Below are 21,016 nucleotides of genomic sequence, written 5' to 3' on the forward strand. Positions count from 1 at the left end.
TAACTCTTCCTTATATTTACATTTTACTTCAATGGCGCGTAAATTTTTCATTCAAATCAGATTGGTATGATTGTTGTAAATATAAAAAGAATAGAAGACAACAGCACCAGACAAAAAATGGCTCAAGTTCCAGGGTTATTGTTCCGTGAATCGCAATTAAACCTTCTGAATGCATTTATAACGGATGATCCAAGCACAACGGCAAGTAATTTAGTCCTTCAAGGTTGTAATGGATCGGGGAAGGCCTTCACAATAAGAAAATTCTTCGAACACTATCATCCAAACGCATTGAATGTATGGGTATACCCTATCGAATTGGTTTCTTGGAGACCTCTCCTGCAAGCTGTGACGAGACTGGTACAAAAAATATTGAAGTCAAGGTACCCATCAATCCATGTCAACCAGTTTGATCCTATGGAAGTTGAAGAGCTCTATCAGTTTGTGAAGGCCTTACATTTTATTTTAAATCAATATAACGAACATATTCAAGAAACGACAAATCTGTTTATTACGTTGGATGGATTTGATACACTTTTTGACCTTGATTTAATATTATTGGTAAATTTCCTTAAATTACACGAATTATTATCACAGGACTCAAAGGTTCAGTTGAAATTTATTTATTTGATAGAGGATGAATCCTTTTTATCCAAATACGCTACATACATGATTCCCACCATTACTTTCCCAAGATATGATCAGAATGAAATTTTGGAAATATTATTATTATCCAGAGGTAAAGAATTAATGAACGCTAAACCATTCCAAATGGCACTAAAAGATTTAGATATTAATGATGATGAGCAATTTAATATAATGGCCAATTTTATCCAACTAATAACTCAATCTTTCCATTCATACACAGGGAACGATATTTCTGCATTGAATGATCTAATAGATTCCAAATGGGAACAATACATCTCATATATGAATGAAAGGACAATTATGAATCCAATACAACTATACAGAGCCTCAGTGAAACTTTTCATTTCTACCGATGAATCATTATGTGATGATGATCAAGAAGAGGAATTTACTATAAATGAAAGGAAAGAGCAAACTTACGATTTATCCATCATGTCCAAATACCTGTTAATGGCCGCTTATATTTGTTCTTATTTGGGACAGAAATACGATAGAAATATATTTTCGAGAAAGACAAATATAACACGAGGTAGGGGTGGCTCAGGGCGTAGAAAGAAGCAAGAAATCAATCCAAGATACCTGCAAGCCTCATTATTTCATTTGGAACGGCTCCTAGCAATATTTCAAGCTATTTATCCGAAAGAATTAGAGACTGTGAGCGGGTCATTGGCGTCTTTGGGAGAAGATAATCTTATGAGAGCTAACGTGGAAGTATTTCAAAATTTGGCTGAGCTACATTCCTTGAAATTAATTGCAACAACCACAGCGAAGAATATCGATTTTCTGAACTATAAAGTGAAATGGAAAGTAAACGTCCCTTGGGAGATCATCGAGGAAATTTCTAATTCGTTAGATTTCGATATAGGACAGTATTTCAACGCCGTTCATGAGTAAGTGATGTAAATATGGACTGAATTCAAACAAAAAGCATATATATATATATATATATATTATTAGTAAAAGCGATTGTAACCTTAATGGTGGATACGATTATCTTCAATCGTCTCTATTTCTTTTAACGTGGACAAAAGTCTTGCATCAGCTAGTGGTAAATAATTTTTGGATCCCCTGTCAGAACAATTGGCTAAGTTACTCTGTCTCAGACCATCTGAATTACTCAACTATATTTTTTCTTCTTTGAATTTAGTCTATATAGTATGGTCTGAATCTATTTTGGAGTATGAAAGTTGCTTGGCAAATGTTTCGGTTAATGAGGCTCCCAATGAAGGACCAAAACTAAAAACCACCCATACTGGTTCGACAATATATTATTTAGGTGATAGTCGTGATTTAACAATAGACAATTTCAATATTAATCAAGTGGAAATTAACGTCTTGAGCTTAAAATAGTTGTTAAATATCGACACCCACCCAAACAATAATATAAAGTTGTATAGTCATTCAATTGGAAAGAACCACAGTTTTAACAAATACATTTTCTGATGAAAAACACAAAGTCCAATATAGAAACGTCTGTAGAGAACGATATATTTCCAACAAAATTTAATGGATTCAACTGCTACATTAAAGAAAGAAACCTCCTACGAATTGTTTATTACAATGTAGTTTGAAGTAGGTAACATGTATTTGCAAAAGTCAGACACATTATTATCTTTAAACGACAGTATTATTACCCGGAGAGTGCGCCGCACCAAAATTAACGTATACCTTAAATTTGAATGTTAATAGGACACAAACACAAAATATAAATCTTCCCGATAAAGGGTTTTTTACCCCTTGAACTCTTCTCGAACGTAAGTTTAAACAGACTGTATAAGATCGAACAATCATAGGAAAGGATGGAAATGGAAATCAAGGAAGTTAATTCCACCAATGGAGCAAAAACAAGGACTTCTAATCTACAACTTTCCCAACTTTTAGATAAAGTGACACACAAAATTACATTCATAGAGATAGAGGCATTATTTTTTTGTTGCCACCCCATACTTTTCTTCAACTCACAACCTGGTGCTCTTCCCTTTGGATATGTGTATTGTTTACAAAGGGTCCAAAATAAACCTAAGGATTAGTTTAACCGAGATCAGTGAGATTTCTTAAAATTGTCTCACATCCTGCCTAAAGAAAAATCAGAAACAACCATTCTTATTTACAGTGAGAAGCAATTAAAAGTTTTTTTTAACGGAGAATAGCCACAATTTATCGAAAAAACGAGGGTAATTTGAAGAGTTTCACAAATCCACCTGATTCACTGTACAAGATGTTAAACACCGAAATCATTAAAGGGGACTTTAAAAAACTCAAGAGTTCTTTGCTACCAATCAATGAGGTCATAACTAAAAGAAAGGTGGCAACTGAAAATTGAAGCTCTGAATAAAAACATTAGCAAACTGAAACTAATAATTATCCCTCAAAAAGGGTATTGAACATTTTGGAATTCGTATCCCTGAATTGTTGATATCTCCCGTTAAAGATAACTAATTAATTGTTTTCTACTGTAAAAAAAAAAAGGGCCTTGTTTGACTTTTCTTCAAAAGGGAAGAAATTCCATTTTAGCAAATTCCATCGGCATTGAAAACAAAAATGATTTAAAGCTCCATCTTGGAACTTTTGTAAATAATGAGCTTCCCCAAAGAGGAAGGAACCAAATTGTGGTTTGAGCAGGAGTGAGGTGTTGCAGCAAATAAATATTGCCTTTTTTTCTTGGAATTTAATATTATGTTTCAGTTTATTCAAAAGTTCAGAGAGGTTTATGTTAGAAGTCTTTGGTTTTGTTTTATTGGTGAAAATAACTTATTTGTTAAGAGTAATCCTTTAATTCAAAGTATTCTTCGTGTTAGCGTTATTACACAGTATCCATAACCGTTTGTTATAAGTCTTCTAATACGGGTAACCGTTGGTTGGCCACCTTCGGAGGGACACGATCCGATCGATCACCGGACGTGTCAGACCACTTAGTATGCAAGTAGGGGGTTGCATTGTATTGGACACTATGTCATATGCTAACGTATATAAGCTACCATGTTGAGACGTCTTTGACTGCTGGACCCTTTGGGTATTTATTTATATTAATATATATTACTTACGTAATATAACGAAGAATACTTTGAATTAAAGGATTACTCTTAACATTTGGTAGAACCGCTTAAGTTCGAGAATTTTTTTTTTCAAGTATTGGCAAAAACATTCCTTCAAATGACTACAGAAGAGAATAAAACAGTGTCGCTGCGTCTCCAGACCAAGTTCAAGAAGACCGTGCCGTTGAAGTTGCTGTGACAGATGGTGTCGACACTTCTGATCAAGATGTTGACATGGATGTTGTTGCGACTGAACAGAATACAGTGTCGCAGGATAAGACTGCTACTGTTTCGCCTCTAACAATGGAGAGGTTGACCTCTACTATGGGACAACTTGAAAAGCGTATTGCTGAACTAGATGCTAAGTTAGCTAAATCAGACAAGGCTTCAACAGTAGTTCCCAAAGCAGACGGCTCAAAGGCTGATTATGTGAACGGTGACAATGAACAAATGGCTAGAGATCGTAAAAAAGCTATGGATAGTGTCAAGAATTGGGAAACCAAGTTTGATAGTGCAACTATGACTACTTTTCCTTTTGATACATGGCGCAATGAGTTGATCAGTGCGGCTGGTGTCCTTCCTTGGACTGGTCAAGATGCTAGAAGTTTAGTTCGCACATCCTTAACAGGGTCGGCGATGGGATATTTCACGTGGTCTTGTCAAATCAAGGAAAAAGAGGATAAGGTAGATATGTCGAAGCAAACTCTTGACGACTTCATCAAGCTGATGGCGGACAAATATACCAACGCAAATGCGATTGATGTCCAAGTTCAGGATTTTTTATTCTTAAGACCTAAATCTTCCAAAGCTGTGGAAACGTTGGAGGCACACCTCCGTAACCTAATTCCAAGCTTGCTTAGTGAAGATATTGCACGAACTCTCATGTTAGGTAAATTAGGTCGTGAGGACCAAGCAATGGCTGATCAAATTCGAGCTTTAAACTTGAATTATACACAGACCATGGCTAGAATTCAGGAGACATGGAGAAGTCGTGAGGCAGCGTCGAAAAGAAGTGCGAATTCCGACAGTTACCCCAAGAATCATAAGAAGATGAAACTTGGTGGTGCTAAGAATGTAAAGATTACTTGCTTTGGTTGTGGAGAGACGGGTCATAAGAAAAATGAGTGTCCTAATAAGAACCAAGACAAGAAAAAGGTCAAGGCTGACACCAATAAGCAATAACTTGATGTGGATAAAATGTCTCGTTATGCTCATTTATGCTATATTAAAGTTCCTAGTTTGGAAATGTTTGGAGCTTCACCGACTACTATTATACAAGTTGGAAATGAAGACTGTAAGGCTATAGTGGACACAGGGTCAACAGCAAATTTCATTTCAGCTGAAATGTTCGATAGATTAGAGGCTAATACATATAGACTATTTACTTTAAAGCATAGAATTAATGTTTATAATGCCAACCAGACAAAAATGGATGTAGATAGCTACGTCGCTCTTGAATGTATCATAGAATCAGAACCAGTGATCATACATGCATTTGTTGCAGATTGGTTACAAGTGGACTGTATTTTAGGTGTACCATTTAAGGAAGAGTTTAAAGATATTGCCATGCCAATCATTAATAGAAAAGTTAAACTTGTTACAATAGATGATCAAATTAAAATGATTAGTGCGTTGAAAGCACGTAGATTGTTAACAAAGAAAACTACTGAAGCTCATTTATTTTGGGTTTCGGCAGGTGGTACGATCAGAAAAGATGTATCATCTGAATTGACTCAACAATTACTAAAGAAATTTGGAAAAGTTATTGTTGATGAATTACCAAATTTACCCACTCCGAATAGGATCATAAAACATCATATTGAGTTATTACCAGGAAGTAGCCCAGTAGCTAGAAGAGCATATCGTATGAGCTTTAGCGAAAGGAAAGAACTGGAACGACAACTACAAGAACTTTTAGCAGCTGGCAGAATTGAAGTTGGTAACTCTCCTTTTGCTGCACCAGTACTATTTGTTATCAAGAAAGATGGATCCAAAAGACTTTGTTGTGATTTCAGAGGGTTAAATGAGGTAACAGTTAAAAGTAAGTTTCCTTTACCGAGGATTGATGACTTATTTGATATGTTATCAGGCGCTTCCGTGTTTAGTCAATTGGATCTTGTAAGTGGTTACCACCAAGTCGAAGTGGAACCCAAGGATCAGTATAAGACTGCATTTGTAACGCATGAAGGGCAGTATATTTGGAAAGTTATGCCATTTGGGTTAACTAATGCACCTTCAACGTTTCAAAGGCTAATGAATGAAACCTTAAAAGGTTATATTGGAAAGTTCGTGATCGTTTATTTGGATGATATTTTGATATTCTCTAAAGATCAAAAAGAACATACCATGCATTTAGGATTAGTGCTGAATCGTCTTCAAAAAGCTCAATTGTACGCAAAGAAAAGTAAGTGTCATTTCTATTTGGATAAAGTACACTTCTTAGGTCATACAATTGATAAAGATGGAATTCATGTGGACGATAAGAAAGTGAAAGCTATGGTAGACTGGCCTAAACCCCAGAAACCCAAGGATGCTGCTAGTTTCTTAGGTCTCGCAGGATTTTATAGAAAATTCGTTGAAGACTTTTCGGGCGTTGCCAATCCGCTATATGAATATAGTAACAAGAAAAGATCGTGGGATGACGATTGTGATCGTGCATTTCAGACCTTGAAAAGTAAATTGACTTCGGCTCCAGTATTGTTGCCGTTTGATGAATCTAAAGGTATTGTAGTAACTACAGATGCCTCGGATTACGCAGTGGGTGCTACCTTGGAACTGGTAAATGATCAGGGAAATGTAGAAGGTGTTGTTGCATATATGAGTGCTAAGTTACATGGTGCGCAATTGAATTGGCCTGTTCGTGAAAAAGAAGGGTATGCAATTCGATTGGCTTTAGAACATTGGTCACATTATTTGAAAGGAAAACATTTTGTTCTACACACAGATCATGAATCTTTGAAGTTCTTACATTCTAAGAAAGATACTTCTCCGAAGATTGCCAGATGGTTAGACACATTTGCTGAGTATGATTTTGAGATCGTTTATATTCCTGGTGAACATAATAGAGCTGATGGATTGTCCAGAAGGCCAGATCTCAAGAATACTACTTGTTCCGACACAGTGGAAATGGCAAAGACAATTGATGCCAAGCTGTGGACGTTACAAACTTCGAATGTAATAACAACGTTTAATGCTATTACTCCAGAGTTGCTGGATACCATTAAACAAGGTTATGCAACAGACAATGATTTTAAAATAATCTATGAGGTATTATCGAAGAAAATCGAAACACCACCAGAATTCAGGACAATTATAAAAACGTATGAAATCAAAGATGGTTTGTTGTATTATGGGTTCACTTCGAGAACTAAAAATAAACTGTGCATTCCTGATAATGAGATTCGCGGGCAAATATTGAAATTAGCTCATGATTCGCCAGCCTCTGCTCATTGTGATGCATTAAGAACATTTTTGAATATATCTCCTTTCTATCATTGGCCTCGAATGCAGAAAACTATTATTAACTATGTGAAAACTTGTGAGTTATGTCAAAAGTCGAAAAGCAAAACTGGACGACCTTTTGGTACATATCACCCGCTGGAAGTTTCTGATGATCGTTGGAGAGATATCAATATTGATTTTCTGTCAGGAATGGAACCTGATATTACATCGGGTAATGATTCGATCATGGTAGTTATTGATAGGTTGAGTAAAATGTCACATATGATTGGGTTGAAGAAAACAACGACTACGGAAGAACTTTGTAATATTTTCATGCGTGAAATTTTTAGATTACATGGTGCTCCGCGTAGCATTGTTTCCGATCGAGACAAATTATTTACCTCTGCTGTCTGGGATAGATTTGCTCAACGATTGGGCATACACTTGAATTTTACGACGAGTAATAATCCACAAGGTGATGGCCAAGTTGAAAGGTTAAATAGGACAATCTCAGAAAGAATGAGGACGTTGTGTGAACAGTATCCCCAGAGTTGGAATGAATTATTACCTATGTTAGAGTTTGGGTATAACAACTCGTACCAGTCCACAATTAGGGCAACTCCATTCTTAGCTGCGTATGCTTTTCATCCGAGATTTGTTGGACTATTAAATCCTATACAGCCGTCTGTGAGAGATCCGTTGGGTCACGAACAAGAAACAGGTAGAAGTTTCAAGGCTCAATTGGATAGGATATTACAGCGTTCGGAGGCTATTCGAGAGGATATAATCCGCTCCATAGCAGCCGAACAGGAACGTATTTCAATTGAAAGAAATAAGAAAATGATTCCAGCACATTTCAAAGTCGGCGATAAAATTCTGATACATAACAGTGCGTATATGAAACCAACCAAGGGTCAGAAATTCCAATTTCTGTGGTATGGGCCGTTTGAAATTGTGGAACAGGTTTCTACTAGTAGTTATAGAATTGCTATTAGAAAAGGGAAGACTAAACATGACGTATTTCCAGCGAAAAGTCTCAAACCCTTTAATGAAAGACAGAATGATTATGGTCGCGTGCCGCCTGTCAACGATGAAGACATCCGGGCCCGGATCAATGAAATCTGTGGGTTTGGAGATATGCAGCAACGAGGTAATGAGACCTTGGTGGAAGCTAAGTGGAAGGACTGTGAAGATTGGGACTCAACCATTATTCCGTTGGAATGGGTTAAGGAGAAGGTTCCAGAAGACTATCTGTTGTATTTGAAACAACATAGGAATCGCCGCCAATCTTTACAATACTGCTGCGATTCAGGAAGAAGAGAAATGTTGATGTCTAGACCAAACGGTAGAAATAGGACAGGAAGACCAAGGGTGAATGCCAAGAAAATCGGTAAACGTCGTGGTAACAACAGATTTTGAGGGGTGGAAGAATTGAGAAATCCCATATCATTACCACAACGAGAGATTTTTAAACTAATGGATTCCAGTCAGGGGAAATAAGAACGAATGAATAGTAGACGAAGTATTTATAAGTTGGCTTGTTTCCGGATTTCTAACGTTATAATTGTAAAACAACTATTTCGTCCAAATGAGTTTCTAATTGCCAGAGTTGAATAAGATGATGGAGATGACCATTAGATGAAGTCAATAATATCACTGTCGTTTTACTAAATGATGACAATTGAATCCAGAACTCATTTTTGATATATTAATGGATTCCAGAATAGGTACCTTGAGGCACAATGACTGGTCTACAGGAATCCGCCATAATTCCGCACCGTGATGTACATCCACAGTTGTGATTTTTGATGAAGATCCGTCTGAGTCCTTAATCATATCATTATCATTATTTTAAGCATGCTTCCTCGGACATCGACTGAATCTTGGGGGTGGAAGATGTTAGCGTTATTACACAGTATCCATAACCGTTTGTTATAAGTCTTCTAATACGGGTAACCGTTGGTTGGCCACCTTCGGAGGGACACGATCCGATCGATCACCGGACGTGTCAGACCACTTAGTATGCAAGTAGGGGGTTGCATTGTATTGGACACTATGTCATATGCTAACGTATATAAGCTACCATGTTGAGACGTCTTTGACTGCTGGACCCTTTGGGTATTTATTTATATTAATATATATTACTTACGTAATATAACGAAGAATACTTTGAATTAAAGGATTACTCTTAACACCCATTATCAGGAAGATATGAAAATTTGAGTCGGTTTTAGAAAGAACTTAATTTATAACGAGCTAAAGGATTGTGAAGATAGATAGAAGACAGGATATTAAGGATGGTACTGAAACATTTTTTCATCATGTTAAACTATTAAGGTAACAAAATTTTCTAGTCTATAGTAACTTTTAATGTTGGAAGTCATGCATAATTAATAATGAAAATAAACTCCAACATTGAAACTTGGTTGCATTTTCTCATCATTACTATGTTCACACTCTAAGTTATTCAAAGAAGGGTGTTTTGTTTCTGCTAAAAGGATGTTTTAAATTTCTGGCCTGTCTCAATTAATTTTACATGGCATTCCATTTCTAAAATTTTCCAGGGATACATGTACCCAAAATGAAATAATTAGAAGCACAATTATCCCAATTCATGAAGAGACTCACGTCTCAGGTTGACAGGTTTTCACTTTATTTCTAGGAACCATTAAGACCGTCTTAAATAATTAATATATTTTAACCCAATTCCTAATTTCAGGGAACCATGACTTAAAAATGGAGTCTCCTGTATTTTAAGCTTACCATCTTAATAGACTATAAAACTGTGACGTTTTTTTCCTTTCATACTGACCGGGTAACAGTTGGGGTCAATTTTGAGATTGCCATCAATCGAAGTGTGGGTTAAACAAGATGAGAAGTCAAAGCAACCTGCTGCAAACTTAGAACAACAGTATTAAGAACAAATTTATAGGATTATCAATTCTAGCTCCCAGATTAGCAATTACTCACATAAACTACACCAAATGAGTCCAACGGTTGAGGGAACGCGCGAGCATGATCTGCTGCAGCTATCACATTCTGATAAGGAACATATAACGAATGACTATGACTTTGATATACTAGAATCAGGGCTATTAGATAATATGCTAACTATATCGAATGCTAACGCTACTTCGGATTTGACATTTCAAAATAAAAGTTTTGAAACAACAAAATTTCAACATACAACAACATCGCACCCCACTACGACTCCTATTGAAAATTATGATCTCATATCACCTCATTTGGTTATGAAGGATGAACAACAACTTTTCCAGGACCTACCGCACGATATAGATTTTAAAATAATGGAGTCTACGTCAGGGACGGGACAAGTAATGATGGGGACGCATATGGTCCCAAATATAAATGCAACTCAGGAATCATTAACATCAAATAATCTGAAATTATCCAAATCTTTCCCCTCTGTATCGTCAGGTTTAACAGATAATGGAAGGCAAAAATCATGCAAGGGTACGAGGGACGATCTTAAGACACCTACAGATAAATTGCTCATGGAAATCGATTCGATATTCAAATTCGGAAGAAAGGAAGCGTTACATTCCCCATATACCGATCCCAACAGGTATATTGGTATAAACCCGAGTTACCTACCGTTTCAATTAACTTTGTTCGGATTGCCTGCTTTATCACGTGTGGAAAATCAAATCAAATTAACATTAAAATTATCTGGCTTCACTAAGGAGAGATTTATTTATTTATCTACGAACACCATTGCTAAAGAAAAGTTTTATCTGGACAAAGATATTTCGAGTTATCAACCTGAATATCGAAATCAAGTATTATATTTAGATGTTTTTCCGTTGATAGCTAATTCTCACAAACCCGTTAAGATTTGTAACCGATGTGTGAAAAGAGAACAAAGAAGAGCATCAAGAAGGAAGTCAGGCCTTTGTGATAATATTCTATGGTGTAATGATGAGAATAGAAGTGCAGTTATATTCAATAATAAACAAGTGATTCCACTGGTTAATTCTAATGAATTTGAATTAAATACTAGGGTTGTATGTTATTGTAGACATCATAAAGCTGATTCCGGTTTTGAACTGTTATTCATTTTGAGAAATGCTGAAGGAGAAGTGGTAGCGAAAACTGTTTCTTCACCTGTTATGATTATTGATAAGAAACCTAGTGCATCCGCTCACGAAACAGGAAATGTAACCAATAATGCTACTCCAAAGAGCAGGAAAACGAATTCAGTGTCTGATTACAGCAGTGATACTGCACCTGAGCAAAACAAAATTCAGCTTCAACAAGTCCTGCAACCAAAAAGCATATCCATACAATCAACCCCGGGAGCTTACAATACTTTCCAAACCACTTCAAACACACCACACAATAAACAATTCTTCCCATCTCCTACCTCTTTGAGTGAAGGTGGCTCTGAATTTGATCCCAGAAATCCAAATTATAATATCATCACAACTAATAACAATAATGGTAGGAAATTTAGTATGCAATCGGTAGAAGGTAATGTTGCATATTCCACAGCATCCACTTCCTCATCTCTCATGAATGGCGATGCTGCTAACGCAGCATTTCCTCAAAAGAGAGCGAGATATACTATGGAGGAACATACTCCATATGGTGGTAACCACAACGTAGTCTCAGTAGATAGAACCACACAATTACTAAATCAGGCTAATAGTCTTACAAATAAGCCACCATCGTTCTCCAACCTAAGTGCCGAATTTATTCATCCATCATTCATTAATCAACCTACTGTTCAACGTGTTATTCCTTCTCAAGGTTCCATAAATGGTGGTATTGAAATAACTTTATTGGGTTCGAAATTTAAGCAGGACCAAGTTATTAAGTTTGGTGATAATGTCGCGCTTTCAACTCAATGTTGGAGTGAAACGACCATGGTTACATATTTACCCCCCTCTTCTTTTAGTGGCCAGGTTTATGTCACTGTGATAGATAGTAATCAAAACACCAACATGAACCATATGGACATACCGCAAAATTATAAAGGTATTTTTACTTATATCGATGATACTGATAGTCAGTTAATTGAACTAGCCTTGCAAATAGTTGGATTGAAAATGAATGGGAAATTAGAGGATGCCAGGAACATTGCAAAAAGAATTGTTGATTCTGATACAGCGACACCACCGATGAATAACAGGGCTTCCATTCCAGGCTCTGGTTCAAGTCAGTATGCAGATGCAGATGACATACCTGATGAAGTAATTCTCTGCAAAGTGATCAAGATGTTGGATTCAAGGGCAAACATCTCTATGTGTGATGATAGAGGGAGAACCTTGCTTCATTTAGCTTCATTGAAAAGATACTTCAACTTATGTTCCATTTTAATTCGAAGCGGGATTAGGGTTAATGATAGGGATGCATTCGGTTTTACTGCTTTACACTTTGCCTGTATATCTGGTGACGCTAGGATAATTAGACTTTTATTGAGCTGTAAAGTAGACATTGGTGCAATTGCAACAAATGGTGTTACAGCAAGACAGTTATTCATGAAAAATCATGTCCATACCAGCCATGAATTGACTAATTCTTCTCTGGAATATATCGAAGAAGTTATTGATATGCTTGATGCTTCTGAGAATAACGACAATAATGAAGAAATTGAAAGAAAGATGTCATATGTTAGTGTTGACTCAAGTGTATTTGCATCGGACCAGTTGAATGGAGAAGAGTTTCCAGTAATTGATATACAAGAAGACTCTGATAATTTTGATGATTCTGATGTTGAGCATGAAGAAGATGGTGATGAGAGTTTATTGAATGAGGAAGGACCCTTAGAAGTAGCAACAGGTAACGATCTAATAGAAGGTACTAAATGGAGAGAACTGAGCCCCAATATCGTCGAAGAAAGTATATCGGTGTCTCCAATAGTAGAGATTAACGATGAAACTTCGTTCTGGAACAAGATGCTAACACGCTTGGATGAATTACCAAAATACGATGACTTATTTCCAAAGGGAACGAAGGACTTGAAGGGAAAGGAGGATCAAGAGACATCTTCTTTAATAAGCAGTACAGAAACAAGTCAATCCACCTTTACCGAAGATTCGACTTCTTCTGAAGATGAGGCAGAGGCTTTTAGAAGAGGATTTAACACATTCTTCCAAAAGAGACAAACGTTCAAGAACGATAAGATGTTAATCTTCTTTTGGCTTCCTCTCATGATCATACTCTTAGCATGGTTTATTTCATATACGCTTGGTGGTGATGGTGGATTTGTATATCGTATGAGTACTGTAGTACCTGTTTACCTAAGAGATGGGTTGGCTAAACTAGTACTCGGTAATCAAAGAATGCAAGCAGTTCTAAAAACAAAGATCACAAATTTGCAAACTATGAAAGACAAATATGTTCTTAATGCGCGGTGATAGAGACTTTTGGTATGTAAGTTAAGCACTTTATAAATTAAATTAAGTTTATTAAACCAACCATGCTGATGTAAGCAGGAGGTTATGAGAAAATGAAAAATTGCGAAGTGAAAAAAAGTTTCTGCAAATTGATTAAGCTAACCTCATCGCAAGGAAACAGATACGAGATCAACGACCAACATGGCTAAAAATCAATTTAGAATCATTGTAGGTTCATATGAACACAATATTCTTTGTTTATCCTTGGATTTGTCTTTGAAAACACCATTATTTACACCCATTTTCCATTTTCAAGCACATGCCCTAAGTGTGAAATGTCTTGATGTTTCTAAGAGATATTTAGTATCTGGGTCCAACGATGAACATATTAGAATTTATGACTTACAGAAGAGAAAAGAATTGGGCACACTATTGGCCCACCAAGGATCCATTACCAATTTGAAATTTTCCAAGAGTAAAACTGAGAATGGAGATGGTGAAGGAAGTAATAACAAATGGCTACTGTCTGCTTCAGAGGATAATAAGATTATCATTTGGAGGGTCAAAGATTGGGAGAATTTTGGTACTTTGAAGGGTCACATAGCAAGAATTAATGATGTGGATATTCATCCTTCCAATAGAGTTGCCATAAGTGTTAGTGAAGATCACTCTATCCGTCTATGGAACTTAATGACAGTGAAAAAAGCCGCTGTTTTGAAGCTAAGAAACTATTCCCAAAATGGTCAATTTGTTAGATGGATTGGTAATGGTGATTATTTTGCCGTGGCATTACTCAATAAAGTCCTAATTTATAAAACGGCTGCCGCTAAGGTGCATTGTGAAATTGATATGAATAAAAAAACTATAATGCACTTAGAAACTGAGACATTGGATGGAAAAATATACATATGTGTAGCTATGAGCGATGGTAACATACATTTCTATCCAACCGAAGGTTTACTTACTGAAGAACCTAAGGTGGAAGAACCAGAATTTTCTTTATTAGGGCATTCTAATCGTGTCAAGGATTTTAAATTCTACAAAAATGATTTTGGTACATACATGGTTTCCATTGGCTCTGATGGTAGAGTTGTCGTTTGGGATATGGAGAAGAAAGACGAGTTGGCAGTTTATGATTGTGGTGAAAGATTGAACTGTCTAGCCGTAGTAGATGAAACTGTAGAGAAATACGAGACCATGAAGAAGAGAGATTCAGAGAGTGCTGATTTGGGCGAACAAAGTGAGGTAGAAAGTGACACAGAAGAATTAAAGAAGGTCATGTTTGGTAATAAGAATAAAAAGTCCAAGAAAGGTAAGAAGAATAAGAAGAAGAAGGTTTCTATCGAGCTGGAATGAATATATAGATGATATTGCCCGCATCTTTTATTGCACTGTATATTAACAAGTAATATCTATGTATATTTGGAGTTGATGATTTCAACCTATGAGAATGTATTGTTGAAGTGTATTAGTCCTGGCTACTATCTTTTTGGTATCCCATCTGATATAATAAATATGATTTCAACATAATCATATTTTGTAGTGAGCATTATCATGCTCGCTTCATAGAGTTATTAATCTCGGAAATTGGTGATAACTGAAATAATGTCAATTTTGTGTTAACGATGTAAATAACAAAAGCTTCAATTGGAAAACAAGGTATACTGAAAGATCTATAACATTAAATGCGAAATCCTACCTCTCCGAACCAAACTCCCTCACAACACAATTCAACAATAGCAATTTCTCCCTTTGTAGGGAACAGAACACGATCTAGACTACCAACACATCGAATACACCCAGCTACCAATGCACAACGAGAAAATCCCCTCTCAAATCAATTAAACCAGAGCTGGAATAGGACAGTTTCAGGTCAGAGCCCCTATCGATCATTGGCAAATAGTCCTCTAGTGCAGAAAACAAATCCGTCAATAATAACTGCATCATTGACCACACCGCATCAAAAGAATACAGGAACTATACCTACAAATCTAAATGCAAATCCAAATTCCTCATTGTTAGCATCTCTTTCTAAAGGTAATGTATTTGGCTCTACTATCTCATCATCACTACGGAAAGTTAGTATTCAACCTAACTCTAATATACCAGAAACTAATACCAAAGATGAAAATATGTCTAACGAAATAAATAAGGCAACTACAACAACGTTAACTACTAATACTACGATAGTATCCCCAGAAATTGACCTTTCAGAGTTAACATCGATTGAAAGGCTTCGGTTGTGGAGACACGATGCATTGATGCAACATATGTATAGAACTGCCGAATATATTGGAAATAAGATATACACAATTACAGAAGATCCAAACGATGCATTTTGGCTTGCTCAAGTATATTATAATAATAATGAGTTTATCAGAGCTATCGATCTATTAACCAAAGATAACTTAGAATCATTGAACATTATCTGTAGATACCTCATGGGTTTATGTTTATTTAAATTACAAAGATATGATGATGCATTAGACGTGGTCGATGAACTGAATCCCTTTTCTGATTCTAAACAGGATTCTGATCCGACTATTGCACCAGATGGAGGGATTAAGGTGGAATCCTCACTATGCTATTTAAGAGGTTTGATCTTTGCTGCACAGAATAACTTAAAGAAGGCAAAAACTGCATTTAAGGAAGCTGTGTTAGTAGATGTGAAAAATTATGAGGCATTTGAGAGTTTAATTTCAAAGAATTTAATATCACCAGAGGAAGAATGGGATCTTTTACTATCGTTAGATTTCTCAACTTTGGGAGATAACGAAGAGATGATTAGATATTTATACACTTTAAACGTCTCAAAGTATATCCACCAAGATGTGTCCAAAACTGCGAAGCAGTCATTATCTGATGAGTATGGTTTGTCAAACAATATTGATATACTTCGATATCAGATTGAAACTTTATACTCGCAGTGTAAATTCAGTGAATGTCTAGAAGCATGTGAGAAAGCATTAGATGGTGATGAATATAATCCTACTATTCTACCGACATATATATCTTGCCTATATGAACAGAATGGTAAAAATAAACTTTTTTTACTTTCTCATAATTTGGCAGAGAAGTTCCCAAAGTCGGCAATCACTTGGTTCAGTGTAGCTACATACTATATGGCCATTGAAGATGTTCCAAAGGCCAGAAAATATTTCTCTAAGGCATCTATACTTGATCCGTCATTTTCTGCTGCTTGGTTAGGATTCGCCCACACTTATGGTTTAGAAGGAGAACATGACCAAGCACTTTCTGCGTATGCCACAGCAGCAAGATTTTTCCCGGGAATACATGTTCCAAATTTATTCTTGGGTATGGAATACATGGCAACTAATACCCTGTCTTTAGCAGAAGAATATTTTACCTTAGCATATGATACGTGTCGCTATGATCCATTATTGTTAAATGAAATGGGGGTCATGTATTTCAAGAAAAATGAACTTGAGAAATCAAAAAGATATTTAAAGAAAGCATTAGAAGCTGTAAGAAATTCAAGTGGTACATCAACAATAGTAATATCCATTCAAATGAATTTAGCCCATACATATAGAAAGCTCGGTGAATATGAAAGAGCTATTAAATGTTTCAAGTTAGTTCTTGAAGAGGCTGGTAAAGATGCAGAAGTTTATTGTGCCCTAGGATTTTTATATCTGAAAACTAAGCGATTAGGAAAAGCTATTGATTATCTTCATGAATCATTGGCTTTGAAACCGTCAAACACATCTGCCCAAGAATTATTGTTACATGCATTGGAATTGAATGCCTCCATTGTTCTGGATGAAAACCATCCGTTGGTAATGAATGCAGAGCTATACAGCAATAACGAAGACAAGTTGATACAGAAAAAGCGAGGTAATATTTCCTCTACTGAGGCCGCTAGTATGTCAAAGAAGATGAAAATGAATGGAGACATGCGTAGGCTCAGTCCTGATGAAGATGGGGATGAAGAAATGGATATTGAATAATCGCAGGTTATTATTGTCTTCATTAAATGCTGGAAAAAGAATATTATGAGTGGAATGCATCGTTTCTAAAAAAATAGGTATATGTTTGTATATATGCATTGAAATGAATGATAGAATATATAACATATTAGTGTAAAGCTCATTAAAAGCAGACAGCGAATGGTCAATGAAGGAGGTTCGATTAGCTCAAAATTCCACGCTAGTACGGCTAAACTTTTGCAATGTATCTGTTGCCTTGGTTGGTTCGATTATATGATGTCCAGAAGACCCTTTTCTCTTGGTGCCTAACGCTGGCTGCTTTTTCCTTCTCGGTTCCTTTTGATTCGACTCGCCAACGTTCTTCTCTATTTTATCCGGTCCTTTCGATTTCCTTTTCTCGTTTGACGATTTAGGTGTTTTCGTAGGCAGTTCATCAATTGATATGGTGTCAGGTTCCCTTGACTGTTTTTTTGACTGATTTAATTCTTCAGTAGTAGGTTGCTGTAATTTTTTATCCTTTTTATTCTTCTTTTTCACTCTATCAGTTTTCTTGTTTTTAGGAACTTGTAAATTCAAATCTTGGGAAACAGAAATATTATTGACTTCCAAAGTATTATTGGTATTAGCTAATTTCTTTTTCTCTTCTCTTGCCTTTCTTCTTCTCTGGGACTTTGATGGTTTTTCAGACCCTTCTTTAGATGCTGGCTCTCCATTCGCATTAAATCCTTCTTTCTGAGTTTCCTTTTTAACAGTTCTATTAGATGTAATATCTATAGGCTCATCTTTACTTTGGAGTTTAGTTTCTTTTTTAGATTTCTTTAAAGTATCTTTTTGCTTCTTCTTTGTATCAGGGTTCTGTACTTCATTGCCATTGGGACTATTTTCCTTTGATTTCAAAACAGTTGATTTCTTTTTTCGTTCCCTCCTTGTCAGCTTATCATTCAAATTTTGTAAGTGAGATTGTTTAGTATCCTTACGATTATCAGTCGTTTTTGTAATGATATCAAATTCCTCTAGTGGACCCTCCTTTAACTGTACTTTTCTTGAGGAACCCGTCTTAGTTTTTCTTGGACGTTTTCCATCTTTTCGTGTTCCTGGTATGGCGTTCTCATCAATATCTTCATCGAGTCCCATTTTCATCTTGAATTTGCTTGTGTCTTGCGAGCTGGAAGGTTTTATCTTAATATTCTCTGTGCCTGATATCAGCGAACTCAGATCATCCATAAACCCATCCATAAATTCGTCGTCCCTTTGTGAATTGACAGTGACATGTTCAGGGGCAACTTTGCTCTTAGCTGTCTTTGTTGAAACATCGTCATCCTTTAACCATCGCGAACGAGAGGTTTCTGAAGAAGTGTTTGGTTTGGGAGATAAATCCTCTTGTAATAAGAAATCCAGCAGTTCACTTTCCTCCATTCTCTTGAGCGATAGTATGGCTATATCACTGTAGCTCTAATTATTTATCCATTCAGTGTTTCATGGATTTGTAAGCTTATTTGTCATTCCAAATACATTCCCTCGGATGACAATGGACCATCCATCTCGTGATTTCCATTTGGTGCTCTTTCCGAAAAAAATTTCGAGATTTTGTTTACATGGCATATCTGTTTGATCTATTAGTGGAAGACACTCTCTCTTTGTTAGGAGGAAAAATGTTGAAGTATTCGAGGAACCCACTAGTTGCCGCTACTAAAGGACCCTGTTTGTCATCCCCCATTTTATTTACATCTATCCGTGGCTATTCACAGACTCGATTCCATAACGGGAAGAAAACTTCAAAGAATACCAATCAAACCTCCAAAGAACCTAACGGTGGTCATAAGAAAAAGTTACTCATATTGGGATTATTAGCCATTGGTACCACTGCCCTTTCATTAAGTTATCAAAAGAATAACCCTATAGAGTTTATAGAACCTCAAAAAGAAAAGAAACAAAAGAAGATGTCAACTACAGCTTTTACTCCAGATCAAGTGTCAGTAATATTTGTCCTTGGTGGACCAGGTGCTGGTAAAGGTACACAATGTGCTAAATTAGTTGCTGATTATGGATTTGTTCATTTATCTGCTGGTGATTTATTACGTGCCGAACAGAATCGTGAAGGCTCTGAATTCGGTACTTTAATTAAACATTACATTACTGAAGGTTTAATTGTTCCTCAAGAGATCACGTTGGCTTTATTAAAGAATGCCATTCAAGAAAATTATGATAAGGGGATGAAAAAATTCTTAGTAGATGGATTCCCTAGAAAGATGGATCAAGCTCTTTCATTTGAAGAGCAAATTGTACCAAGTAAGTTTATATTATTTTTCGATTGTCCAGAAGACGTTATGTTAGAAAGATTATTAGACCGTGGCAAAACTAGTGGTAGAGTAGATGATAACATTGAATCTATCAAGAAAAGATTCAAAACTTTTGAAGAGACAAGTATGCCCGTGGTTAAGTATTTCGAAGACCAACATAAGGTCATTAAGATCCGTTGTGACTCACCTGTTGATGATGTTTACAAACAGGTGAAGGCAGCCGTTGACGAAAGAATCAATTAATCATATAGTCTATGTATATATGTATAAACTTGATAGAAAATATACAATAACTTCAATTAAGCGAACTCCTTCAAGATTGGATCATCAAAACTCAAATATTTACCATTAACATCAACGGGGATCCCATTCAAAGCTAATTTAGAATAGACAGTGGCAGGAACATTACTATCTAATAGTTTGTTACTTTCCTTCAAGTCCTTAAACATTGCATGGTCTTCAGAGGTCATATCCTTCCCGACATTTTCTCTAATGTTTACTTGCATTGATGTGTCAACGATACCTGGAGCCACACTCAAACATTTGACAGCTGGTTCTTCATTAGCCACGGTCATTGCAAATCTGTTCAAACAAGCCTTGGAAGCGGAATAAGCACCCCAACTACTGAAATGCATATCACTAGCATCAGAGCTGACAAATACAATATTACCATTGGTCTTCTTCAAATAGGGCAATGTAATACTAGTCAACGACACTACAGAAAAGAAATTAATATCGAATAACTTTTTCCAAGCATCAATATCAATATGATTGACGTCCTGTACGGGTTCCAAGACACCAGCATTGGCTACGACGGAATCAATCTTCCCCTGTTCCTTGGCAGCACCATCAACCAATTTCTGCAAAGCGACTTGGTCAGTGATATCCCCGGTAACATAAAAGAACCTATCTCCGTATGTTTCCTTAAGAGCTTTCAAGGGAGCTTCAGATCTGGCGATACCGTAAACAATGGCATCAGAACTCAACTTAAAGATTCTTTCGACGATGGACTTCCCAATACCTCTCGAGACACCTGTAACAATAATAACTTTACCCATATTTGCTGGTTGAGCATGCTAGGATAAACAAGACAGATTCAAAACAATCGAGGAAACTGGACGAATCTTGGTTCAAATTATATAGTTTATTGAAAAAAGTCACTCATTGAGAAAACCGGAACAATAGATTACGTAATTTATGTTTCTTATAGAAAATATCAACTTTTTAAGTACTTTCTAAAAGTATCCCTCCAGGTGTAATGGAACATGTCATCATATATAATTGCTGTT

The 21,016-nt window shown here is 36.2% G+C and overlaps 8 protein-coding genes across 8 annotated transcripts; 6 read left to right on the forward strand and 2 right to left on the reverse strand.

Annotated features, from left to right (window-relative positions):
- Window positions 1-66: 66 nt before the first annotated feature.
- Window positions 67-1,539, forward strand: ORC5 (origin recognition complex subunit 5; the record flags this gene model as incomplete). The annotated part of the gene is made up of 1 exon (XM_003677958.1): window positions 67-1,539. The coding sequence occupies one exon, from the start codon at window positions 67-69 to the stop codon at window positions 1,537-1,539; it is 1,473 nt and encodes a 490-aa protein (XP_003678006.1).
- Window positions 1,540-3,914: 2,375 nt separating this feature from the next.
- NCAS0H03500 (C2HC-type zinc finger protein) lies at window positions 3,915-4,862 on the forward strand (the record flags this gene model as incomplete). The annotated part of the gene is made up of 1 exon (XM_003677959.1): window positions 3,915-4,862. One exon carries the CDS (start codon window positions 3,915-3,917, stop codon window positions 4,860-4,862), a length of 948 nt encoding a protein of 315 aa, XP_003678007.1.
- Window positions 4,863-4,877: 15 nt separating this feature from the next.
- On the forward strand, window positions 4,878-8,540 carry NCAS0H03510 (uncharacterized protein; the record flags this gene model as incomplete). The annotated part of the gene is made up of 1 exon (XM_003677960.1): window positions 4,878-8,540. The coding sequence occupies one exon, from the start codon at window positions 4,878-4,880 to the stop codon at window positions 8,538-8,540; it is 3,663 nt and encodes a 1,220-aa protein (XP_003678008.1).
- A 5,141-nt stretch (window positions 8,541-13,681) lies between these two features.
- MAK11 (Mak11p) lies at window positions 13,682-14,836 on the forward strand (the record flags this gene model as incomplete). Its single annotated transcript, XM_003677961.1, has 1 exon — window positions 13,682-14,836. The coding sequence occupies one exon, from the start codon at window positions 13,682-13,684 to the stop codon at window positions 14,834-14,836; it is 1,155 nt and encodes a 384-aa protein (XP_003678009.1).
- Window positions 14,837-15,165: 329 nt separating this feature from the next.
- On the forward strand, window positions 15,166-17,448 carry CDC16 (anaphase promoting complex subunit CDC16; the record flags this gene model as incomplete). Its single annotated transcript, XM_003677962.1, has 1 exon — window positions 15,166-17,448. The coding sequence occupies one exon, from the start codon at window positions 15,166-15,168 to the stop codon at window positions 17,446-17,448; it is 2,283 nt and encodes a 760-aa protein (XP_003678010.1).
- Window positions 17,449-17,634: 186 nt separating this feature from the next.
- SKA1 (Ska1p) lies at window positions 17,635-18,843 on the reverse strand (the record flags this gene model as incomplete). The annotated part of the gene is made up of 1 exon (XM_003677963.1): window positions 17,635-18,843. The coding sequence occupies one exon, from the start codon at window positions 18,841-18,843 to the stop codon at window positions 17,635-17,637; it is 1,209 nt and encodes a 402-aa protein (XP_003678011.1).
- Window positions 18,844-19,022: 179 nt separating this feature from the next.
- NCAS0H03560 (uncharacterized protein) lies at window positions 19,023-19,970 on the forward strand (the record flags this gene model as incomplete). Its single annotated transcript, XM_003677964.1, has 1 exon — window positions 19,023-19,970. One exon carries the CDS (start codon window positions 19,023-19,025, stop codon window positions 19,968-19,970), a length of 948 nt encoding a protein of 315 aa, XP_003678012.1.
- Window positions 19,971-20,026: 56 nt separating this feature from the next.
- On the reverse strand, window positions 20,027-20,785 carry NCAS0H03570 (SDR family oxidoreductase; the record flags this gene model as incomplete). Its single annotated transcript, XM_003677965.1, has 1 exon — window positions 20,027-20,785. The coding sequence occupies one exon, from the start codon at window positions 20,783-20,785 to the stop codon at window positions 20,027-20,029; it is 759 nt and encodes a 252-aa protein (XP_003678013.1).
- Between the last annotated feature and the right edge of the window lie 231 nt (window positions 20,786-21,016).

This window comes from Naumovozyma castellii, chromosome 8 (assembly GCF_000237345.1).
Source record: "Naumovozyma castellii chromosome 8, complete genome".
NCBI classification, from domain to species: domain Eukaryota; kingdom Fungi; phylum Ascomycota; class Saccharomycetes; order Saccharomycetales; family Saccharomycetaceae; genus Naumovozyma; species Naumovozyma castellii.